Genomic DNA, 23,674 nt, shown 5'->3' with positions numbered 1-23,674 from the left:
TCTGACACATTATTGAGTTAAGATTATATGTATATAATTTTATCAGTGTATCTGATTAAGTATATATGTATCTGAATAAATGTGCATGTATTGGAGATTTACACATGTATCTGGCACATTATTGCCATCTATGGTACATTATTGATGTATCTGACACATTATTTAGTTAAGATTATATGTATCTAGTTTTTTATCAGAATATCTAATTAAGTGTATATGTATCTGACAAAATATACGCATGTATCTGATTAATAGTTTATAAATCTGAGTTAAGAAAGGTAAACTTTGCTAAAACTCCTTTTAATTTGATGAAAATTAGATTATAAATATATATTCCTTGTCAGGATCATTGACTTTTTTTTTATATGTTTACATCTTTATGTTTTGATTCCCTTTACTAAAATTTTAACTCTAGCAATGCTCAAAACATCCTATAAAAATGAAGCTCTGGGTATGGATGCATGTCACTGAAACATTGATATGTAAGTAGGTGTAAGCCTTCTCTAGCACAACCTCATAATTGGTAACCTAGTAAAAATACCACCTAACACACTATTATAGATTAAATTACATCAATAGAGTAAAACAAATTTATGCCATCAGCAACAAAGAATCTGTAATAGTATGCTTATAAGTCCGTCCTCTGATCATTTTAGAATATGTAAAATTGTTCTTTTATTCGTGAAACATATGACATCTTCTTGTATTCATGCATGCTACACATGACTAATTCAAAAATGAGCATCCCTCATTATTAATTAAGAGATTCACTTGTATCAATTGAGATTTTGATTAAGTGATATACATTGCCATTATATTTTTTTTCTTATACTATTACTAGATCAATCAAATAATATTTATAATGAATCTCCTTAAAAAATTAGATTTAATTTCAATCTATATCGACACCATAATATCAGATTGAGGAAGAAGATCAAAATTAGAAATTGATAGAAAAGCAAGAATATAAGCTCGTGTGAGTAGAAAACAATAACTATCTATTATAATTTTAAAAAATACCTACTACAACATATAAAGATGACCGGATAATATAATATATAACTAGTACTTAAACTATTTATATAATACTAACACCTTTAAGACTTGGCAACAAATTAAAGAGTTACTAGTGCAATAATCAATTGCAAGCTAAGGTGTATATATATATATATATATATATATATATATATATATATATATATATATATATATATATATATATATATATATATATATATATATATATATATATATATAGGGTCATCTTTAAGGGGGTGGGTCCAGATATTGCGTTGGGCCGTTGGTCTTCATCGTACAAGTAGTATTTCTAAACAATGATGAAAAATATTCCCAACACCCTTTTTTCTTTTAGTCCCTTCAAAGAGATGCAGCATTTTCTTATTTTGATAGTATTTCTATTTAATGGTATTATTCTTATTTTATTTTTATTGGATCTCATTTAATACTTACATGTGAAGAAAATCAACTAAACGTAAGCATTAAAATGAATTTAATAAAGGCAATTTAGTAAACATAACAAAGTCTTTTCTTATTTTTAAAATTTTATGTTCCATTAAATCATGTCACATAAATTAAAGGGATAACAATTGATATACCCCCAAAAAATATTATTTACCATTGGATACCTCATTACTTTCATACCCCCTGATTTTAACTATCTCGTGCACTTGATACCCATGAGAGTATATAATATACTCTAATGGTATCAAGCAGTTTCGCTGAAGCACTGTCTCTTCCTTCTTAATACAATTAGAGTATATTATATTCTGATGGTATCAAGAAGAAACTGTTTGATAAATTGTTTGATACCATCAAAATATAATATACTCTGATGATATCAAAGAGGAACAAGGAAAGGGGCACTGGCGTAAATACACGTTTGATATCATGAGAGTATATATATACTTTAATGGTATTAAGAAGGAAGAGATAGTGCTTCAGCGGAACTTCTTGATACCATTAGAGTATATTATACTTCTGATGGTATCAAGAAGAAACTGATTCATACCATCATAGTATAATACACTCTGATGATATCAAAGATGAACATTGATGCTGATGTCAGCATGACATCATGTGCGAAATTAAAAGGGAAAAAGTGGGTAAGAGAGTAAATAGTTTGATGGTATCAAAGAAGAGCATTGATGCTACTGTCAGCATGACATCATGTGCGAAATTAAAAGGAAAAAAGTGGGGTAAAAGAGTAAATAGTTTGGGCCATGAGTGGGGGAAATAGTTTGGATTGGGTCCTAGTTTTTCCTAAATTAAAAGGGAGGAAATATATTTGTACATACGTAGTCTAATGTATTTTTTATTTTATTTTTAACTAAAGACTAGTCTAATGTATTTGACTTCAGCCAGAGAAAGAAATTCTCTAGAAGAAGATAGATATATATACTAAATAAAAGGAATTGGCATGCATGGTTATTATTTTGACCCTAGGATTACTATAGTTGTCCCCCCCCCCCCCCCCCCCGTGTAATTACGTTTGTTGTCGTCGTGCTAGATTATACCTTCTTCCTTAATCCTGTTTATTGCCTCCTTCCTTCTCCATTTTCCTGGTAACTCAAGGAGGACAACTCCTCCATTGTGTTCTCTACCTTCAAATTTGTCCGGTGACTCAAGGAGAACGATGATTCTGTTGTCTTCTCTTCCTTCTCCTTGATTCAGCTATTCTTCTTCAAAAAACATTATTCCTATTTATTTTTGTACTCGATATTGAAAATTTATATGGCTGATTCAACTTATTTATGTTTGAGGCATTCAGATAAATTCATTTATTTTGGAGTTTGATCCATCTTTGATCTTCAAAAACTATCAGGATTTATCACATTAGTCCATGATTAAAACGTTATTACCAATTTTAGTTTTCCTCTAACCACATTTTCACCTTCAAATTTCAATTGATCATTTCGTGCGTGCATGCATGCAAGGCATTATGTGATCTCAACAATCACAAATGCAATCAAGGCGGAGCTAGTTAGGTGGACGCAAAATGTTAATTTAGTGGTTATTTTTTCTTTTATTTTCTTCCTTTGTATATATAAATTTTTGAATGGCCTTAATGCTGAGGCCATTCAAAAATTAATTTAGGTTATAGGGTGATTTGAGGCCATTCAAAAATTAATTTAGGTTATAGGGTGATTTTTTTTTAAAACTTCATATTAGAGTTTCTGGCTCTGTCACGATCGAGTGCATGCAATGCATTGGTGGCAGAGCGCATTCTCATCTTCCACCCGGGCCTCTACCTCCAACAGAAAGATTCATTCCGATGATAGCGTGATCGTCACGCGCGGGGGCACCCGTGGCGTCCTGATATCAGCTCTCTTCGGCACCCGTAGCCGTATCCACCAAATTTCTCGTAAGAAGAAGCCCCAACACCGTGGTGGGGACCACAAAGTCGACGTCAGAGATGACTGGCATTCTCAGTATTCGTATGAAAGTTCACCGGCGGAGGGACGTCCTCCGCCGCAGCCCCTCCCATTGCCGGAATTACACGTGATGCTCCGTCAACATCCTAATTTGGTTCAAGCCCCCAGCGTCCCACTTCCTTCGCCTAGAGAAGGAATTGCGCATCATAAAGCTGGTGAGGAAACAGATAGAGAAAGGCTGGATGCTTTCAATGGAGATGCACATAATCACAATAATGGCGGAGCAACACAAGAGGGGTGTGTGAAAATTTCTCTATATTTAAACTAATTGTTTCTTATTTTGATCAAATGGATAGTTTTCTCATCCTCAATTTTCAATGATATTTGTATAAATCCAGAAACCCTTCCTTCTATGTTAAAATCTTCGAATTATTTGGTGTCAAGATTTCTTTTTTCCATGAATAAATTTGGGCATTTATTGTATTTAACTACTTGTTGTCTCTTATGCTTCGGTTTTCTTACTATCCTGGTGTTGTTACTTCTTATGTTTCCATAAATGCTGTGTTTATGCTTTCCTTGAGTCAAGTGCCTATCGAAACAACCTTTCTACCTACATAAGGTATGGGTAAGATTTGGGTACACTTTACTTTTCCAAACCTCACTTGTGGATTTACACGGATATGTTGTTGTTGTAGTCATTTATTGTAGGTTTCAGATTATGTAGACCTAATGTTTTTGTTCTTTGTTTAATATTTCAGCAGACTATCAAGCCAAGATGCTCGAAAGAGAACAGAGCACTCTGCAACTCCATTGTCCAGGAAGATGCCACCTCGGATGCTGCTTGTCCCAGAAAGAATCCCTCCTGATTTTTGGACTAGTGCTCCAACTAGTCCTTATGCAAGTCCTGCACATAGCCAACTGAAAAATGGTGATCATACAATGAGTCCTCTTTTCGTCACACCCCCTAGTGTTTTTCAAGTTTGGTCTGCCCCTGAGATGCCTCCTTCAGATGCCCCTCATGGTTTAGGCTTCTCTTATAACCATGCTTTTAGTGTTGATGACTCTCCTCTTCACAGTCCAAGATTAAGTCCTCAGCGAAGATCCAGGAGTCCAAGTGGACATGCTTCACCTTTACATCATCCACTACCAAATGATCAGTGCTCAATGGCGCGTTGTGAGAATTGTGCTCAAGGCAATGTCCATCCTTTACCCCTTCCTCCTCTAGCTACTCCTCCAGTTTCACCACCTACCCTTAAAGCAGATATAACACCTATTAAAGGCCAGTGGAAAAAAGGAAAGCTTATTGGACGTGGGACATTTGGAAGTGTTTACGTAGCATCAAACCGGTACATAATGTTATTGGTGGATGTCGTTGTTTGTCTGTATGATGCTCATAACATGCTGATTGAATAAAAATTCTTTAACACTACCGGTGTATATAACTTAAATCCTTCAATATTTTCTAATGTAATTCTATGAATTTTTCTTAACCAGAGAGACAGGAGCTTTATGTGCATTGAAAGAAGTTGAAGTATTACCAGATGACCCAAAATCTGCTGAGTCTATAAGGCAGCTAGAACAGGTAAGATTTCCTTCACTGTGTTTGTTTCATAATCCTTGAATACTTGGATTCTCCATATAGATTTTGACTGGTGTTATCAAAATTCATTAATGGGTACACCTGCATTGCTTGAATCGGCTGAAATATTTGATGTTCGGGGTCTATCTGCATTACTGCATGTGATATTTAAAGTACAAAAAAGCTTGGCCAATAAAGAAACTGAAAGGGTGCAATTAAGGGAGACAATGAAGGCTTTGCACGGTAACATAGAACATACAAACAGTCTTTAACTTACTAACATGCATAAAATAATACGTAGATTATATCGTAACTTGTCTCTTGCATTAATAATACACGCATATAACTCTTACCAACTATCAAACGACCCCTTATTGTTTCAATTCATGTGACACTTTTCTTTTTTCGAGATTCAAATTAAATTATGTAAACTTTGATCAATATTTTATAATATATTTTTTATCATATTAACATGAAAAATTATAATTTATAATTTTTGAATATATTTAAATTTTAATTTTGAAACAGAAAATTGATCTAATTCAATTTAATTTTTTAAAAAAATCTGTTTTTCCTTTTAAAATTTTTAGAGTTATAAAATTACTATGTTGTGGGTTAACAGCTTTAAGTTTATGAATTAGTGAGTGGAGATTACAAAGCTTTTCACTTTAACCTGCAACAGAAAATTATTTTCTCTGGCTTTCTTGGGATGTTAGTTTTACATCCATGTTTTTGGTTAGCTATATAGATATACAAATTGCTTGATTGGTTGAAGTAGTCACTATGGTGTAGAATCTTCAAACTCTCAAGTGTTTCCCTCTTAACTGATGAACTGAAAGAATGCTCAGAAATAGAAGCACCAGTTGCCGAGTATAGTGGTCATGAATGATCAAATCTGAATATCACTTGACAGAGCAGTTGGTTATCTATTTTCATGAGTAGTTGAAGCTGAATGTCATTTCAATGCAAAACATTATCTTTGCCCCTTAAGTTTCAAGCTTGAAATGGTTTCAACATTTCGTAATCTTTATTCCTTATGTTGGTCCAGGAAATCAATGTTCTCAGCCAGCTCAAGCACCCAAACATTGTCCAGTATTATGGAAGTGAAATAGTAAGAAATTGTTACAAGTTATAAATTTGATTCATCCTTGCACATACTCTTCAGTGAAAGTGTTTTCTTCTTTGATATTGCAGGTTGATGACCGGTTTTATATTTATCTGGAATATGTTCATCCTGGTTCTATCAATAAATTTATCCAAGACCATTGCGGAGAAATTACAGAATCTATTGTGAGGAATTTCACTCGCCATATTCTTTGCGGGTTAGCTTACTTGCATAGTAAAAAGACCATTCACAGGTAATAGTCAGATATTCAACTGTGACAGAAATAAGATATAGAACCTTCTGAAGAACAATTTTGAAATGTTTTCTTGTATAGGGACATTAAAGGGGCTAATTTGCTTGTTGATGCTTATGGGGTTGTCAAGCTTGCAGACTTTGGGATGGCTAAGCATGTACATTACTCTATCTCAAATCATTTTTCAGTTTGCAGTTTTTTCGAGTAAAGAATGTTCTATTCAGTAGAATGTAATGATTGATCCATAGATCTTTGTGCTTTACATGGTAAATCTCTTCATAGTAGACTGTTATTATGCGTTTTAGATGCAAACATTCTCTTGTGCTACTATATCAACAATTACTATGTCAAACAAGAATGTTATATCCAGAAAAACAACATTAATAGTGGTAACAAATTTTTAATGTTGTCACTCTAAGATGTATAATCAAAAGATCTTAGACTGACAGACTGGTTGTTGCCAGACCAAGCTAGTGTTTTATTTTTCTTTGAACCTTAAGTCTTTCTTATGCAGCTAAACGGGAACTCAGCTAATCTCTCTTTAAAAGGAAGTCCATATTGGATGGCTCCTGAGGTACTTCCCCTCAACAGCACATCTTTCTAATAACGTTCTTTCACCTTCCACAGCTTATGTTTTCTGTTTCCTGCAGCTCTTGCAATCTGTTATGCAGACAGATAATAGTAGCGATCTTGCCTTAGCTATTGATATATGGAGTTTGGGTTGTACTATAATTGAGATGCTGAATGGCAAACCTCCTTGGAGTGAATATGAAGCAGTAAGGACTTTATTTCTGCATTTTTAGCTTGTACGTGATCTTTCCCAACAATGATCTAGTTCTTGACATGCCGCCTTAGATTACCCTGACTCCAACAACTTAGCAAACAAAGACTAATCATGCTACAGTTTCTTGGGTCTAGGGGTCATGAATTTGTTACTCTAGTTGTGCAGTTGGTATTCCGTTAGACCAGGGTATTAGTGTAAGCAAATATCTGATTTCTCCCAATGTACCTTTATTTTTGTCATTGGCCGTCTAACAGAGTTAAAGTTATCTTTCACTGTGTTTAGATTTGCCTTTGGTCAAAACTCAAAATCAAGTTACGAATAATCAAATCATTAATTTCTGCTTGAACTTTTTAACATCAGAAATGGAGGAAAGTCAAGCAGCAGAAAAATCATGGCCAGTATTGTTTATACTCTACTTGTGCAGTTTATACTCTACTTGTGCAATCTTTCTTTGTATAATTTCACCAAAGATCAAGATCATGCAATGCTATATTCAAATTTTACACTTACAAATCTTTGAAGTTGATTCTATCAATTAATTTAATTATTGCAGGCTGCAGCAATGTTCAAGGTTCTAAAAGATACCCCTCCAATACCTGAAACATTATCACCAGAAGGGAAAGATTTCTTGCATTGTTGTTTCCGTAGAAATCCAGCAGAGAGGACATCAGCTAGCATGTTGCTAGAACATCCATTTGTGAGAATCTCGCATCAGCCAGAAGTTCCTTCTTTTGTCCAGCAACTTAATGGAATAAGACTAACAGTATGTACATCCAGTCCCTTTCTTCCCTTTACTCTTTTGCTGGTTGTGTTTCTTCATGCCATAGTATACCTTTGACAGGAAAATTTGCATTCTAAGAGAGAGAAGCTAAGTTATAAACTTGATGCGGTGCATGTGTCATTAGAAAGATAGCACTCAGAAAGAGCTGGCAAAGAAGTAAAAGTTGTGATCTGAAGAATGGAGTCTTCAGATGGGCAAATTCACTTTAATGTCTGCCTGCCCCTAAAGCTAAATGCGTACACGAAAGCAATGACATTATTCGTATTCCAACATAGCGATGGGACTGTGTTATTTTGCTCGTTCAACTCCCATGGTCATCCCCAGTTCATTCCCATTAAAGAACAGACACATTCTGGGTCGACTATTATGAGTACATGCCCATCTGGTGCAGTGGCTTACATGCCCATCTGGTGCAGTGGCTTGGAAACAAGCTTCATATACTATCTTCCGAAGTTCTAAATAGGAGTACTCATCTTTATTGATGTGGTTTTCTAAAGAGAGCTCGACTTGTAAATACATTACAGACCTTTATCAATGTGCTCTGTAGATAGCTTGGAGGCATCGGGAGTTGGAGCCAGGAGGTACTCCCCCTCATCAATGTATATAACTTGAAAGGAAGATATGTTTATAGTCCAGGGGAATTGCCCTGCAGACCTTGGATCTTATCTTTTGTGTATTAATAACAAAAATGGAGCTTCAACACAACTATACAGATGCAATGGCAAAATTCAAAGATATTGAAACCCTTTGAAAGTTGTATGTATGAGTTAACTATCAATCTTTAAAGTACTTTCTGATAGCTGTGTAATGTAAAACAGCTGAATGAATTCAACAAAGCAAGGATTTGACAAACATATAACAGAAATTGCACCTCTATCCAAGCAAGTTGGTGTCAGCTATATGAATCATCGTTTGCTCCACTGAAATTTGTTATTGACAACCTACAGCGTTCCTTAAATTTGTGCTTTCAGCTTTTGTAGGCCTTGTGCTCTATGCTCTCAGATTCTGCTGTCTTCCGCAGTTTGGCCAAACTATCATACTTTCTGTTACCTTGAATCAATTTTCTTTATTTAAATGATCATCCTAAAGTTAATTAACATAAATTGAATCAGTTTAGACAACAATTATGATCCACCACTCCATGTTATTAACCTGAAGTACAACGACAAATTGACAATATGTGCCACTCAAATAAAACATTGTTTGCCAAAAGAAGGGGGAATTTTTTTAAAAAAAATTGAAGTGCTAATGACTATTAACTCCAGAAGACTTAGACCACTTAGTAGGACCTTCAGGCTTATAGGAGACCTTCCATTCATGGTTGATATCTTCCTAAACTTTCTGCTTATTCGGGAATGGGTGAAAATGGCATATCTAGGGCACAATGCAGAGGATGGGTCGAAGTAGTTGAATAGGAGGATCACTGTGACTATAGCCCTTAGACAGGCATGATAGTCTTCAACTGCACAAAAGTTGTGCGGAGAACTAGTAAGAATTCGTAAATAGACGACTATGGATAGTTCAGGTGCGCTTAAGTCAACTACTACTAAAAGGCATACCGATCTTGACACCAACAAACCTAACCCGCCAAATCGCATGTAAACAGGATGTGAAATTTGAATCAGATCAGTTTGGTGTTCAGTCGACCGATTCCCTATCATGATGATAGAAGCAACAATAGGATAGGAGTGCACAGGTTCGCAACTGGACTCTTCTCTGACTAGAAGAGCTGCGCCTAAGACTCTGAAGCGAAGGGAGGTGGTCCCCAGAATGATACAGTAATACAGTATTAATCCGCCCAATTGCTTAAGAACCCAAGCCAGAGGCAAGGACTCAACTAAGGGAATAGCTCCAACAGTAAAAATTGCTTCTTCGAACGTATAATAATTGAAGTACAATGTTTGGAAGAAGTGATTAGGCAATTGAAGTATAATGTTTTGAAATTTGACAAATGAAATGATGAATTAAAACATTATTACAATAATAAATAAAATAAAAAAGGTGCTATTGATAACTAGTCTTTGACAAAGTGTTGTACAAGAACAAGCTCTCAATCTAAAATAATACGATAACAAACTAAGATGAAATTTGCATCTCAAACGGCTAGAAAAAATAATTTATCTTTCTTTAGTCTAATGTTACTAATTTTATTGAGCCGTCCCTAAAGGTCGAAGCTTTCTTTCCTCTGAAAGCAACTTAGCAAAACGAGTCAGAGCTTCTTCGTTGGTGCCTTCTCCATGAACTGCTTCAACGCGGCCCGTCTCCAAGTTGACCCTTGACACAGGCTTCTTCAGTAGATCTTTACCAGTCTGCACGAGTGTCTGCATATTTTTTATGGTTGAAATATCCGTTGATGCCGCCTCCCCGATCATACTATCGTTCTGTACAAATTTATTAGGTCAGGCGTATACATGTGTGTTAAGTTATGTTGCTCAAACTTTCAAAAATATTACTGATCCTTCAAATATATATGCACTATATATTTTTTGAAGAATCTAACACGTATCAGTTGACATTTTATAACAGTTGGAGCAACTAAGGTATCAAGAGGAATGCTTAAAACATGAACTGAAGTTGATGATGAAACCTGAATTCTGAGGTAATTCTTCTGGTTGTGAAGGGACTGAAACATGGCTGAAACATGTATATCCACAATATCAGTAATTGCATCACTATAAATGTCTAGCAATGGACTGGCACCATGGTTGTACATCCAACCAAGTAGGCCCCATTTTGAAGCTGTTGCAGCATTATACTTTTCTTTATTCTTGCCTGTACCAGTGCCCAGTGACAAAACCAACATTTTCTTGCAGTCCAAACTTTTCATATCCTCATATTCCACTCTTCTCTTCATGACTTCTCTTGATATGTGAGTAATTGCTAGTAGAGTCTGTCAGTATATTCAAAGAATTAATATTAGTGGTACGTACGTAGTCCAAATATCTCAAGTTGTTGGGTGTGCGAATAAAGTTACACGTTAGTATCAAGAATCTCACTGGATTATTTGCAGCTACACCTCCATCAACGAGATCAAATGTACGTATTTTTCCTTGAGCATCCTTGGTCTCAAAATAATGTACAGGGAAATAAGTGGGTGCTGCTGAGGTACCAACACAAACGTCCGATAGCAGTGCATTCTTAGACACACTTGCTCTGGCCTACTCAGTGTATACATAAATATCAGCCATCAATATAAGTAATATATATATTAGACTTTATTAATTAAGTAAAGAAATATTGTACGTACATCACTAGTTGTGAAAATGATGGGTTGAAGGCGTTTGATATCAAAAGTTGGGACAAGTGTATGAGTCAATGTTTGCTTCATAGTCAGATTGCCTAGTTCCGATCTAACCAACGATCTCAGGTATTTGCCATCATACTTTGGTCCCCCAAATAAATTTAACATCTTCTTCACGAAGTTGTTGCGGCTTCATTGCACATATATATACAAATTTGCCATCAGTAAAGTCTTCATCGAAATAATTAAATGATTTTAAATACTCTTCAACAAAATTAGCACTAGTTAGATTGTCAATTCTTGTAATTACCTGCTCCCACTAAAGATTTTAGGGCCGTGTTCCATGTAGAAGTTGGTAATATCTTTTGCAGCATATAAAGGGCGATTATCCTTGTTTGGGGCTGTGAGCATTGTGGTTACAAGTCCACCCGTGCTTGTTCCAGCTACCACATCAAAATAGTCAGCAATTCTTGCGTTTGGTCCATCAAGTTCCTAACATAACCATAAAAAGTTTTATGTTTCGATCATTGCATGCAATATATTATATATAGCTCACAAAACATAGGAGAAGAAAAAACAGCTAGTAGCGCGCAATGGATGTTGATGAATATGTATGTATATACCTGAAGTTTAGATTCAAGAAATGCAAGAATAGTGCCAGGAATAATGCCTCTAATGCCACCTCCATCGATGCTTAAAATTGTTACCGTCTTTCCTTTTGTAGCTAATACAGAAGCTATAGGATGTTGCAAGACTAGAACGGTGATCACTAGTTCAGCTACAAAAGTTGTACCCATATTGTATCAACAATAACTGCTTAAAGGCTTATACACCTATATGTCTAGGTGAAGGCATATTTATATACACCGGAAATTTTTTCCATGCACATGATGGTGTAAACAAGATTAACACCGTGAATAAATTAATAGTAGCAAAATAACATGATTTAATAATAAAATTATGTTGTTAATAGTGTAAAAGAATTTTAGATTGCGAGTGAAAATAAGTTAGACGATCCATTTATACTCACATTTCCTCTTTTCATTTTACACATTTTATTAGTGACTTAAAACGGAAGTTTCAACTCTTGTTCGGATCTCGAATAATTAGTTAGAACTTTATGAGTTGTTTTTAGAGTGAAAGGTTAAAACTACATTAAAATATTTTAATTTTTTTGAATTTCATGCTTTAATTATTAGGTGTGTGAATTTTCTATTTGAACTATCATCAAATGTTTATCAGGCTTTAACTATCAATTATTCACTTTTTCTACCTGAAATATCTCATCAATCAAGTAGGAAAAGTGAATAATTGATAGTTGAGATTTGTTTCGATAAACATTCAGTGATAATTCAGGTAGAAAAACTCACACAATTCAAATATAAAACTAAAAAAATAAATAAAATAAGTATTTTTTTTTTGGACCTTTTTAGACTCTTTCTTTTTACCTTCTTCCATATTCTACGTAATTCACATGTCATTTGATCCCCCTTTTCCGTCTGCATTGACTCTACAAATTTTAATATTCCATGCATGTACTCGTTAAAGCTCCATGTTACCAAAAAACAATTATTTCTTTCTCTCTTATTCATCTTGTAGAGAATACACGTGATTAGGAGGTATATTTTATGTTATATACCTGGTGATTTGGAGCTTGCATTAATTTATGTCAGTCCTTACTTAGCGTCGATCACATCTTGAACAACTTCTATGATTAAACTTTTACGAATCCTGATTGTTAGGCAAATAATTTGAATTGACGTACCCCTACTTTAATAGAGCAGATCCATGAGGATCTGGCTCCCTCCAGTGAGCCGTCCTCACGTTTCCCAAAGTTTGCCCTTGCATGCTATTTATGATAACGTATAAAGAAAATGACACAAAGTTACAACCAAATTTTTACTTTAAAGTCAAACTTGAATTGAAAATAACCAAATTAGTACTAGGATCAACAAATCAATCAGAAGGCATACATCATATCCAGTTAATTAAATTGTACCGAAATCAACAAATCAATGTGATAATCCCCAACTTAATGGGCATTATTAACAACTGAAAATATTTTATGTTAATTGGTACTTAATATAAGTATTATCGACATTATTTAATTATGATTTATGATTTGGTTAGAATTTATGTTATCTATCATGTAAGGCATCTTTAGGTTAGAATTTATTACGTTTTTTTTTAAAAAAAAACAACATAAAACGAATTAAAGAGGATCGGCCCGACCACATGTACTAGTCATTTTAAGGCCAGTTAAAGTGCTGGGCCCGCTTGGCCCACTAAATTTCGAAGCCCATGTGGCTGGCTTCGGCTAAGTTGGCCGATCCATATCTAACCCCAATCTAACCGTTAGATAGTATAAGTAGGTAATTATGCACAATGTCACCTCATAAATATTATATTTGTCATTTATTTAGTTCAATTTATATAAAGTAAACTTTATCTAAATTTCATAGTAAAAAGTTCAATTACAATGTATCCCTCATTTTTCTTAAATTACCCAATTTCCCTTTTTTTCTAATTTCTGGTACATTACTCACTTTCCTGATACATCAATTTTTGGGTGTAAAATAATTAATGCTTGTGAGTTATTTATGGATAGTAACGTAATTTAAGTTATGATTGATTGTTTCAATCAATTAGAGTGCTAAATAAGGTAAAGAATCCTTTTAAGAACAAAACAGTTATGAAGATCAAGGAAAATTCTAAAAACAGAGCATCAGTGCGAAAAAAAATTCAATCCAAATTTCAATTTTCATCAAGCGATTCAAGATAAATATCGCGATACTACTGATTACATGTTCTTTACAAGATTAATCATTCAAAATTTCCCAAAATATCTGAAAAACAAGAAGGGCAGAAAAAAATGCATTTTTTTCTAAAAATAATCTGCGAGTCGTGCAAGGATCATAGATGGTATAATTTAAAATGCCTAACAATGTCAATGCTCTATGAGAAGTTATGGTATCAATATCATCAGACCATTTTTGTGACTGTAGGTAATGTCTTCAGAAGTAACGGGGAAGGTCGTCGCACAATGTAATTGAGCAAAATCATGAATGTTAAAATAGTCAATGCTCCAGCTTGATGAGCAGTTCCTAGAGAAACTGGGACAACTTTTTACAGTTTTAGAGGCTGTATTTGATACATATTTCAATTAATCAGAATAGTATTTGAATATCAATAATTGATACATGGATGGTTGGTAATTATTTTTATTGTAAGTTACTTGGTAGTGATGTAAATTCAAGTTCGACAAATGAAGATAGCTGATACATAATCATTCGACATATAAAGGCTTGATACATTGAAGATTGTTTTATTTTTTTCAACTGGATTGTGGCTGATACAAAACATGTATTGATATAGGTTGTATATGTATCATAATCATTAAATATAGATACATGGGATACTGATACATAGACAATATATATCAGAATAATTAAATATTGATACATGATAATCTGATATATAAATAATATGTATCAGAATAATTAAAGCTTGATTTATGAGATGCTGATATATAAACATGATGTATCAGAATCATTACATTTTGATACATGAGAATTTAATACATAAACAAGATGTATCAGACACACTAAAGGTTGATACATGAGGTGTTGATGCATAGACAAGATGTATCAGAAACATTAAATATTGATACATGATAATATGATATATAATCAAGATGAATCAGATTCATTAAAGCAAATAAATGAGATTCTGATACATAAACAAGATGTATCAGAATCACTAAATCTTGATACATGAGATGCTGATACATATACAATATCAGAAGCATTCAAGTTTGATAAATTAGAATATGATACATTAACAGTATGTATCAGAAGCAGTCAAGTTTTATACATTAGAATATGATACATTAACAGTATGCATCAGAAGCAGTCAAGTTTTATACATTAGAATATGATACATTAATAGTATGTATCAGAATCAAGAAGCAGTCAAGTTTGATACATGATAATATGATATATAAACTTTCATCTTATATTAGAGTTTCATACATGAGAAAAACTTAAAAGTCTGGTAATTGTACATTCTTCTAATACAAAATTCAAAAAAAAAAAATTACTCGACGTCCATCGGTTCTCCTTGACTAGGAGATATGAAATCTCTCTTAGATTTTTTAGGATCATCGTTATCGCTAACATAACCATCCTTGGCCTTCCGACAACCATAATTCCACAATAGTGTGGCATATCTTGAACGGAAGAATTCGGCATGTAGTCTAGTATTTGGAATAGAAATTCCATCCTAAATAACTTTATACCTTCTTCACCTATTGATGATTCAAAATCATCAAGAAAATTAGCCCTATATGCCGTGCCGAATCTCAATGGGTAGGACGGGATCTTCTTGATGATGTATTTCATTCCCTGCATTGACATGAAAAATGGTTAAATACAACTTGAACTTTATACATAAATACGATGTATCATATGCATTAAAATATTTGATACATGAGATTCTGATACATACAGAAGATGTATCAGAAGCAGTAAGGTTTTATAAATTATAATCTAATACATAAATGTAGATGTATCAGAATTATTAAAACTTGATATAATAGAAATTGACACTTAAACACGATGTATCAGAAGTAGTAAATCTCCAAAAAAAATGACATTTAAAAAAATACTATGTATCAGAAGAGTTAGCACATGATACATGATAAGCTGATACATAAATGATATGTATCAGAATCAAAAAACCTTCATAAAAACTTCATTAAAAAAACCTTAATTGAACTCATATCTTTGGGAGATTAGGGCGTGTTGTAACCCCTTCAATTTTGTTGTCTAGTTCTTTGGGTGCATGTTTAACTGGAGCTTTCGACTTTAATTTCTCACGTAGCTTATCCATCACTGCTGGATCGTTACGATGTTTGGATCTAACCTCGTCGTAACCTTTCTAAGATGAATCAGAACCATGTGAAACAAGAATTCCTTGATTTTCATTCGACTGTTTGAGACCATGAACGGATTCCATATGTATCATTGAAGATATGAGTTACAAAAATAGACAGATTTACAGAAGAAATCAAATGATACAAATTTTAGGAGAAATCAGATTGAATAAGGATGAAGTGAGATTCCATATAAGGAAAAATTAAAATATACCTTAGTTAGAACCTTGAAATTGAGTAACAGATGTACTCAGAAATTCAAAATTTCAAAAACTGATGAAGAGGAGCGAATTAGGGCGAGAATTTAGGGAGGAAGAGTGATGTATCAGTGAGGGAGAGAGAGTTAAAGGAAATAAAGGGATTTTGGAATTTGTTTGGTATAATAGGGAATACAAATAAATATGGTATTAGAATATGTGTAAAAGGGTAATTTTTTCTTATATAAATTAGGAAAAATGGTCATTTCGGCCATATTTATTTACCAAATAATGGTTGATGCAGCCTTTCTCTCCCCCTCTTCTTCTTTTTCTTCTTTATGGTTTTTCCTTTTTTAAAAAAAAAATTAACATACAACAAACGTGAATCATTTCGAGAGAATTATATCAAAAAAATTAAAATATTGAGATAATTCTATTTTTAAAATGTGAGATTATTTAGAGGTGATTTTGAGTTGGTCAGGATTGAATAGTTAGTGTATACTTCATTTGTCAGTGTATACTTCATGTATAGTTAAGTTATATTCAGCTTTTTGATTGTATCATAATGCATAGTCAGTGTATAAATCATATATAGGTAAGTTATATTCAATATTTTGAGTGTATCATAATTAATGTGTAACCAGTGTTAGAGGTTTACAAATTACTAAACCAAAAATTGAACCAAATTGCAAACCGGGCCAAATCGAATCGACTAGTCGTTTGGTTTGACTTGGTTTGGTATTAAAAAAATCATACTTTAATTGATTTGGTTTTAACTAAAAAAGTCAACCTGAGACCAAACAAATCCGACCTTATATATATAATTTTTGAGTCTATTTTATACATAAAAATATTTACTTTAATATAATTTCTAAATATTTCTTATACTTCTTCATAGTTTTTATCTTTTAACATATTATTTCAAGGGAAATTTATATAGATATGATATATTAAGAAAATATTTACCATCTATAGTAATAATATTTTTGTCACTAGACACTTATAATACAATTTTAATGCATATTACAGTGAACAGTTTATAAAACACATTTAATACAAGTTTTATTAATGGATAATATATTTATCACACACTTTAATACAATTATAATACATTGCGTCAATTTCTTACCAAGCAAATATAAAATATTTTAAAACACTTATAATACATTTATATTACATGCATAATTCATTTTTAATACATAGCAAATTTATCATAGTATTCCTATGTATTGCCTTAGATGGTAATAAATAAAAAGTATCGCTAAAGCCAGTAATTATTTATTAAAAAGTACTCACTTGAGTAATTTTTCCTTATTTCTAGTTTGAGACTTAAAATTTTGAATGGTCCAATAAATATTGTAGTCCATAGAGATTAGTAATTCTAATAAAGCTCAAATCAAAATCTAATCAATACTAATGCTAATAAAAAATAACACTAAGAATGACAATAATGTTGAATATTTATTCTTTAGTTCTACATTGGTTAGACAATAAAGATACATAATCTAATTTTATTTTTTCTTTAATATCTAGTCATGTAATTAATACTTAATGTCTGTTTGACTTGACTTATTTTAAGCAACTTATAAACTTAAAAAAATAGAAAAAATTACTTAACTACACACCTCTTTTTACTATATTTTCTTATTTTCTCTACCGTTTTAAAAAATACCAAAAATCTCTTCTTTTTCTCCCATCATCCCCTTTTCCAGATACATCAATTCAAAATATGATACCCATGATTTCCTTTCTTTTTTCATTCCAGAAATCTCTCAGTTACATCCATTAATCTATTTTTGAATTTCAAATATTTTCTCTTTTCAATTAATGATTTCAAGTTATTTAAGAGGTAGATTTCTTTCTATCACTTAATTATTTCTTTTAAATTTCTATTTAGTTTTTTCATCTTAAAAAATTGCTGAAACATATGGATGAAGGTTGATTTTTGTTGTTCATCTTTTTATGATACATATAGGTTCACTTTTTTAATATATCTAATTGTTTTTTTTTCTTAAATTAATGTATAATGCCTTCGTTTCAACATTATGATACATTACGTTTGAATTGTATTTTCGAGATGGATAGATTTATTATGATACATTTCTATTTATATACCTTGTTTGAATTGTTAAGTACATTATTTCTACTAGATATATTAAATAGATAATTGTTACCCATAAGATGTTATATTTGAGATAGATACATTACTGACAATCGTTATGTATTAGATACATTTATTATAAATTCAAATTTATGTATCATGTCCAAAACTCATATGTATCAGAAAAAGTTAACAACAAAAAATCAAAAAAAATAATAATCAACAAGTTGTTATATCAATGTTGTGTCATATACCTAACTATGAATATGATACAAACTAATATTGTTATAAAAACATTACTGTTTATATATCAACAATTATATTTGATAATGTCTACAGATACATAACCTTCTAATTGAATAAGTTAAGGTGTATGTATCTGATAGTAAAAAATAACGAAGTTTGTAATAGTTATGTATCAAATAAATAACTATGAACATGATACATACTAATTTGTGTTTTAATAAATTAAGATTATGTATCAAACTAATATTTGAACATAATATATTGTGCATGATAAAAATATAATGTATCACAAAATTAAAATGAAGGCATGATACATTAATTTAAAAAAGAAAAACAACTAGATACATTATAAATCTGAATCTATATGTATCAAAAAAAAGATAAACTACAAAAAATAGAAAAAAAATCAACAATCTAATTTATTGAAAACAAAAAAATGTGATGACGAAATCCTTCTACACATTCTTCTTTGCTCCGTACCAACTCCCGTAACTTTTTTTCAATTTCAACAATGGTGCCATACATGGATCTTGACTCAAAGTCCTACCGAAGCCACCACCAACTCCCGTATTTTGACTAACAACAATTTCATGACTTTTGTATCGTTCATACCTCACCTCACGTTTTTAGATTTTGAAATGTCTCAACAAGATCTCCAGGTTCATGTTGTATCAGTACAATTTATCGACAATTTTGATTCAAAAATTGAGAATTTTTTTGAAAGAATGGAAAGAAGAATTTTGAATTTTGAATTGTACTAACATGTTTTAATTTGCCAGGGATTGAATCCTATTGCCAATAAAGTTTTTCCATAATTTATACTTTCTTTATTTATTTTTTTCCTTTTTAAACGTAACAAAATATTCAATTAACAGATCTTCCATTAGTTTCCCTTTTTTACCGCAACAGCATTAAAGACATCACTATGTATGAGGGAATATGACTTATGTATCCGAGTTTCTCAAAAAATAAGGAATTTTTGTAATTTGAAAAAGAATAGGGTTAGGATATAATTGACTCTAAACACTACGAGATTTATGTAAGTTATACATTTTTGGAAAAATTATCCTTTTACACATATTTTAATACCATATTTACTTGTATTTCCTATTATACCAAAAAATATCCAAAATTCCTCTTTTTCTTTAACTCTCTCTCCCTCACTGATACATCACTCTTCCTCCCTAAATCCTCGCCCTAACTCACTCCTCTTCATCAGTTTTTGAGATTTTGAATTTATGAGTACATATGTTACTCAATTTCAAGGTTCTAACTAAGGTATATTTTAATTTTTCCTTATATGGAATCTCACTTCATCCTCATTCAATCTGATTTCTCCTAAAATTTGTATCGTTTGATTTCTTCTGTAAATCTTTGAAAAATCTTATAAAATTGATATCATTTGCTTTCTTCTGTAAATCTTTCTGTTTTTGTAACTCATATCTTCAATGATGCATATGGAATCCGTTCATGGTCTCAAACAGTCGAATAAAAATCAAGTAATTCTTATTTCACCTGATTCTGATTCATCTTGGGAAGGTTACGACGAGGTTACATCCAAACATCGTAACGATCCAGCAATAATGGATAAGCTACGTGAGAAATTGAAGTCGAAAGCTCCAATTCAACATGCCCCCAAAGAACTAGACAACAAGATTGAAGGGGTTACAACACGCCCTAATCTTCCAAAGGTATGAGTTCAATTAAGGTTTTTTTAATGCCATTTTTATGAAGGTTTTTTGATTCTGATACATATGGTTTATGTATCAGATTCTCATGTATCAAGCGTTAATGCTTTTGATACATAGTATTTATTTTTAAATGTCATTTTTTCTAAAGATTTTCTACTTCTGATACATCGTGTTTAAGTGTCAATTTCTATTGTATCAAGTTTTAATAATTCTGATACATCTACATTTATGTATCAGATTATAATTTATGAAGCCTTACTGCTTCTGATACATCTTCTGTATGTATCAGATTCTCATGTATCAAATATTTTAATGCATATGATACATCGTATTTATGTATCAAGTTTAAGTTGTATTTAATCATTTTTCATGTCAATGCAGGGAATGAAGTACGTCATCAAGAAGATCCCGTCCCACCCCTTTAGTTATCACAGGATATACATAACTGATAAAGCAACAAACTGCAGGAAATAAACTTCACATATATGTATCAGAACTCATGTATCAAATACAGATCTGATATATCAGAACTGATGCATCAGTATATAATTATCACAGGATATACCTAAATGATGAAGCAACAAACTGTAGAAATCAAGCTTCACATATATGTATCAGTACTTATGTATCAACTACACAATTGATGTATTAGAACTGATGTATCAGAATATAATTAGCACAGATTATACCTAAATGATGAAGCAACAAACTGCAATAACTAAACTTCACATATATGTATCAGTACTTATGTATCAACTACAAAACTAATGTATTTATACTAATGTATCAGTATATAATTAGAACATGTTATACCTAACTAATTAATCAACAACCTGCAGGAAATAAACTTCATATATATGTATTAGAACTTATGTATCAACTGTAGAACTGATGTATCATAACTGATGTATCAATATTTAATTAGCACATGTTATACCTAATTGATGAATCAACAACCCGCAGGAAATAAATTTCACATATATGTATCAGAAATTATGTATCAACTACAGAACTGATGTATCAGAGCTGATGTATCAGTCTTTAATTAGCATAATTTATACATAACTGATGTATCAAAAACCTGCAGGAAATAAACTTCACACATATGTATCACAACTGATGTATCAACTACAGAACTGATGTATCAGTATATAATTAGCACAGGTTATACCTAACTAATGTATCAAATAACTATGTATCAAGTACTTATCTACTAATTTACTATCCATAAATAGCTGATGTGCATTAATTATTCTACAGCTAAAGTTGATGTATCAGATACATAACTTATGTATCAACAAAACTGAAAAAAAGTCAAAATCGACTTTGGTTTGAATTGATGCTCTATTTTTTTCATTGGAGACGATGCTCTATTTTTTGACTTGAATCTTCATGAACATAACCATTGCTTTTTTAACAAATTAATCTCATTAATTAGATCAGTAATTCATTTAAAGAATCAATCATACCTTATATTAAGATACTATCCATAAATAGCTGATATACATTAACTATTCTACAACTAAAGATGATGTATCAGATACATAACTAATGTATCAGCAAAACTGAAAAAAATAAATTAAAATCGACTTTGATTTGAATTGATGCTCTGTTTTTTGGCTTGAATCTTCATGTACACAACCGTTGCTTTTTTCAATCAATTAATCTCATTAATTAGATCAGTAATTGATTTAAAGAACCAACCATACCTTATATTAAGATACTATCCATAAATAGATGATCTACATTAACTATTCTACAGCTAAAGTTGATGTATCAGATACATAACTAATGTATTAGCAAAACTGGAAAAAAAAGGAGAAATCGAATAATTTTGGTACGATGAGGGATGTATAGTAATTAGACTTTTCCATTATGGAATTTAGGTAAAGTTTACTTATTTTTTTGGGCTTATTTTAAGCACAAGATAGTTTTAAGTTGGTCAGCCAAATACTCAAAAAAACCGAAAACAACTTATAAGTATTGGCAAACGGGCTCTTATTAGACTTATTTTAGCATGATTTAGTACTTTTAAATTATGATCATTTTCATTATGACTTATTAATTTGCAATAGTTGTTTTATGCGATTTCATTATTAATTTTTGTTGAATATTTTAGTGTCATCACTCATCTCATATTATGTATTATTTTCTTAAGAAACATCTTAGATAGTTGTATTATGGTAGGACTAAAGAAATATTTAAAGCACAACTTAATTATATGTTTGTATGAATACTTTATCGGAAAATTCAAAAAACCCAAAAAATTGAAAAAATCCGAGGTTGAAAAACCCAAGTTTTATTAGTTTGATTTGGTTTAAAACCCGACAAAAATAATTTGATTTGGTGTTTAAAAAATCTGAACCAACTCGATCCATGTACACTCCCAATCAATGTATAATCGATATATACTTTTTATGACTTTTAATTACTTTTATGTAAATAATTATATAATTATATTTATTGCAAATTAATTATTTTTTGTATATATATAAACTATTCCTAGAATAATTTCTTACGAGATTACTATTAATGAGAGTCTAGGAAGCAGGTAGTCATCAACATGCCTGCTTCCTAGATAGGGGCAATTTAGTCATTTTGTACTTTTTTCGTTTTAATTTTTTTTATCTTATTTTTTTAGTATGTTATATATTTAAAAATTGCATAAAAAGTATTGTAAACCACAATAATTAACAACTTAAAAATATTTAAAAGATATGTAAAAAATTGGATTAACTTCAAAATTTTATCGGTGCCACATAAATTGGGACAAAGAAAGTAGCATATATTATTCGAAATGACTAAAAAGTATTATAAATCACAATAATTAACGACTTAAAAATTTAAATGACATAAAAAAATTGGTTCAATTTCGAAATTTATCAGTGTCATATAAATTGAGATAGAGAAAGTAACATATTTTATTTGAAAATGACGGAATTTTTTTTATAAATCACAATAATTGGCAACTTAAAATATTTAAAAGACATAAAATTTGGTTAACTCTCAAAATTCTATTTGTACCACATATATTGAGACAAAAAGAGTAACATATATTATCTAAAAATTATGTAAAAAATATTATAAATCAATTAATAATTTAAAATATTTACAAATCATAATTTTTTTTAATAGAATCTCCAAATTTTATTTGTGTCACATAAATTGAAATAAAGTGAGTAACATATATTGGCTCGTGCTGACATGGGCTCCAATGTCTAGTACACTCATAAAGATCACTCTCATTGGCAGTTACCCCGAAATTGTACCGCAAAGTCAGTTACACACTTAAATTATAATAATGACCTATTACACACCTAAACTACCTAAAAGTGAATTTATTACCCCCCTGAAACGTATAACACAACTCT

General features: G+C 31.5%; 2 protein-coding genes across 2 annotated transcripts; one reads left to right on the top strand and one right to left on the bottom strand.

Moving 5' to 3' along the window:
- Positions 1-3,184: 3,184 nt before the first annotated feature.
- LOC129873982 (mitogen-activated protein kinase kinase kinase 5-like) lies at positions 3,185-8,545 on the top strand. Its single transcript, XM_055949191.1, has 10 exons — positions 3,185-3,689; positions 4,151-4,738; positions 4,887-4,974; positions 6,020-6,082; positions 6,166-6,329; positions 6,411-6,486; positions 6,844-6,903; positions 6,980-7,105; positions 7,667-7,876; positions 7,955-8,545. The coding sequence occupies exons 1-10, from the start codon at positions 3,223-3,225 to the stop codon at positions 8,024-8,026; spliced, it is 1,914 nt and encodes a 637-aa protein (XP_055805166.1). The 5' UTR covers positions 3,185-3,222; the 3' UTR covers positions 8,027-8,545.
- Positions 8,546-10,041: 1,496 nt separating this feature from the next.
- On the bottom strand, positions 10,042-11,947 carry LOC129872559 (patatin-like protein 3). The gene is made up of 6 exons (XM_055947517.1): positions 11,759-11,947; positions 11,446-11,627; positions 11,142-11,325; positions 10,891-11,052; positions 10,482-10,784; positions 10,042-10,275 (listed from the first exon to the last, which is right to left on the bottom strand). The coding sequence occupies exons 1-6, from the start codon at positions 11,930-11,932 to the stop codon at positions 10,042-10,044; spliced, it is 1,239 nt and encodes a 412-aa protein (XP_055803492.1). The 5' UTR covers positions 11,933-11,947.
- Between the last annotated feature and the right edge of the window lie 11,727 nt (positions 11,948-23,674).

This window comes from Solanum dulcamara, chromosome 11 (genome assembly GCF_947179165.1).
Source record: "Solanum dulcamara chromosome 11, daSolDulc1.2, whole genome shotgun sequence".
NCBI lineage: Eukaryota > Viridiplantae > Streptophyta > Magnoliopsida > Solanales > Solanaceae > Solanum > Solanum dulcamara.
Note: the sequence above shows the minus strand (reverse complement) of the source record. Positions and strands in the feature narration are given on the sequence as shown.